Source organism: Mytilus galloprovincialis, chromosome 8, assembly GCF_965363235.1.
Source record: "Mytilus galloprovincialis chromosome 8, xbMytGall1.hap1.1, whole genome shotgun sequence".
NCBI lineage: Eukaryota > Metazoa > Mollusca > Bivalvia > Mytilida > Mytilidae > Mytilus > Mytilus galloprovincialis.
The window spans coordinates 95,118,534-95,120,929 of NC_134845.1; the positions used below are offsets into that span (position 1 = coordinate 95,118,534).

At 32.5% G+C, this 2,396-nt stretch overlaps 1 protein-coding gene across 1 annotated transcript; it reads left to right on the forward strand.

Moving 5' to 3' along the window:
* Positions 1–1,297: 1,297 nt before the first annotated feature.
* Positions 1,298–2,068, forward strand: LOC143043845 (transcription intermediary factor 1-beta-like). Its single transcript, XM_076216027.1, has one exon. It carries the CDS (start codon positions 1,298–1,300, stop codon positions 2,066–2,068), a length of 771 nt encoding a protein of 256 aa, XP_076072142.1.
* Positions 2,069–2,396: the final 328 nt, after the last annotated feature.

Here is a 2,396-nt window from a genome sequence, read left to right on the forward strand (position 1 = left end):
AAACCGTTCCTAATTTTAAACTTGTAATCATATCCCACAAATATACGTGTGCAAGTCTGGTAGTTTTTAAGTTATTTTTACCACTGAATGTACACTCATCATAAGTCGTAATGCAAAATCGGGAAATAACTATATAGTATTTTTAGTTCCGATTTGATGGTCGCAAATGAAGTTTACTGGAGACGCGCTAGCAGAGTCAGTTAACAGGTATTTTTCAACATCAAATCACCAATTGATTCCGTCGGAGCTAAACATTCAATATTTTTATCCCCATCTTACGAAACTGACAAAACAATGTTAAATCGTACATTTAAAATCTGTCATATGTCGTTTGCGCTTTCGCTTTTTTATCCATAGCATCAATCATTGTAAATTGTGCAAAATCGTTTGTTAAGTTCATTTGATTCAAAAACGTGACTATTTCGCATGTCATCAATTCACAATTAATGCCATAAAAATGTGCACGCAGGCGCAGACGACGTATGGCAGATTATATATGTATGATTTGACTTTGTTTTCTGTCAGTTTCATTAGAATGAAGATTAGAATATTGCATTTTTAGCTCTCATGGCATCATTTTTTGTTTAATGGTCTCAAATGATCGTTTGCGGGCGCCATGATCAGATCGCCATTTAAATCACATATTGATGCCGTCGGAGCTTACAATACAGTACAGTTACAATACAGTTATATCCTAAATTTTGTTTCCTGAATGCTTGTTCGTATTCTTGTTCTTCCACACTTGTCAGTTGATTCTAGTAAATAGGATAAGTATTATACAAGAAATGTATTTGTGCTAATGGTAATTTAGAGTATAGTTTTGTCATCTTTTTAATGTAATCATATTTAAACCGACAAGTTATAGACAATCTTAAAACTGACGAATACACAATATCCGTAAATTATATGAATTAAATAAGAATAAGATGAAAGAATATTACATATATATATGCAGGAAATCACACATTGTCAAGCTAACCAAAATGGTGAAACATTTGTTTCAGTTCGAGCGGCTTATTTCTAATATTGTCTGATTTCCAATATATCAATGTTCATCTTTGGTTTGGAATTGAATGATCATTTCATTTTACAAAAGTATTAATTGAAAACAATCATATTCTAAAATATAACAAAAGCAAATATTCCCTGTGAAAAAGGAAAATAATGGTTGTTGAAGGATTAGTTATAGATTTTACCTTTTATTTAAGGACAATGCATTCATGGTCCGGAAGAGTTAGCTTTTCACCGTATAATAGCGAGTTTTAAATGTACTTTGTCATATTACATGCACATCAAAATGGCTCAGGTAGCTTCTAAAACGTGTGATATTTGTGTTTCTGGACCTGGTCATCACTATTGTGAACAGTGTGACCAGTTGTTTTGTGATGGATGTAAAATATCTCATTTACGGACAAAGATGACAAAGAATCACACATTTCTAAGTGGTCCAAATATAAACCCCGACGTTAAACAATATTGTAAAGAACATGATGAAAACTTTATATATTACTGCAAGGAATGTAATTCGCCGATTTGTAAAATATGTGTGATTAAAAAACACAAATCACATGACTTTGCTGAAATCAAGGAATCAACTGAAGGAATCAAAAATGAGGTCAAAATGGTGATCGACATGAAGATGAGAAACCTGCAGTCAAAGATAGCAGATATAGACCAAGGTACCAATACATATCAAGCTGATGTACAGAAAGTTATCAAGGCTATAAAAGAGGAAGGCAGACACTTGAAAGAAATGATTGATAAGAAAGTAGAAGGTCTTATTGATACTGTAAAGGAGAAAGATAGAAGGAATGTTCAAACCTTACAGTCTGTTGGCAATGAGTTAAAAACAGCTTTGGATAAGGCAAAGGAGCAGCAGAAAGTTTATCAAGACACCAAGGGGATAAAAGATACTACGAAGTTGTTACAAAAACTAAAACAAATAAAGTCACAAATCGATCAAATAGAAGAAATGAAGATTCCTATTATGCCATCAGTCAGATATGCCACAAAGACAGTAACAGAGGGAGAAATAGGAAAACTGTTTGGGGAACTAACATTTGGGTAAGTTTGTTCTTAGTTATTGATTCTATGAAATTGCTTTGAAAACTCTTATTGTCTTTTCCTCTTTTTTCATATGAACTTTGGTATATAAGCAGTCTCTTTTCGACTGCAAAGGGTTGAACAATTATGGCATTTCCGCTTCTTGTTTCAATTATATTATGTATTCGTATCTCCGATCATCAAAGTTCTCCAGATTTAGTAGAATATGCAATGTCAATATACACTTTATTCAAAATTGTCAGTGTTCTCGGATCATTGATTAATATAACCAGCATTTCATGAGTAATAAAACAAGAACATTTCTGCGTTGACTTTATAGAATCCTAAATATA

What these genes read in the sequence shown, in the direction of transcription:
- LOC143043845 (XM_076216027.1), top strand. Translation starts at nt 1,298, where the DNA reads ATGGCTCAGGTAGCTTCTAAAACGTGTGATATTTGTGTTTCTGGACCT.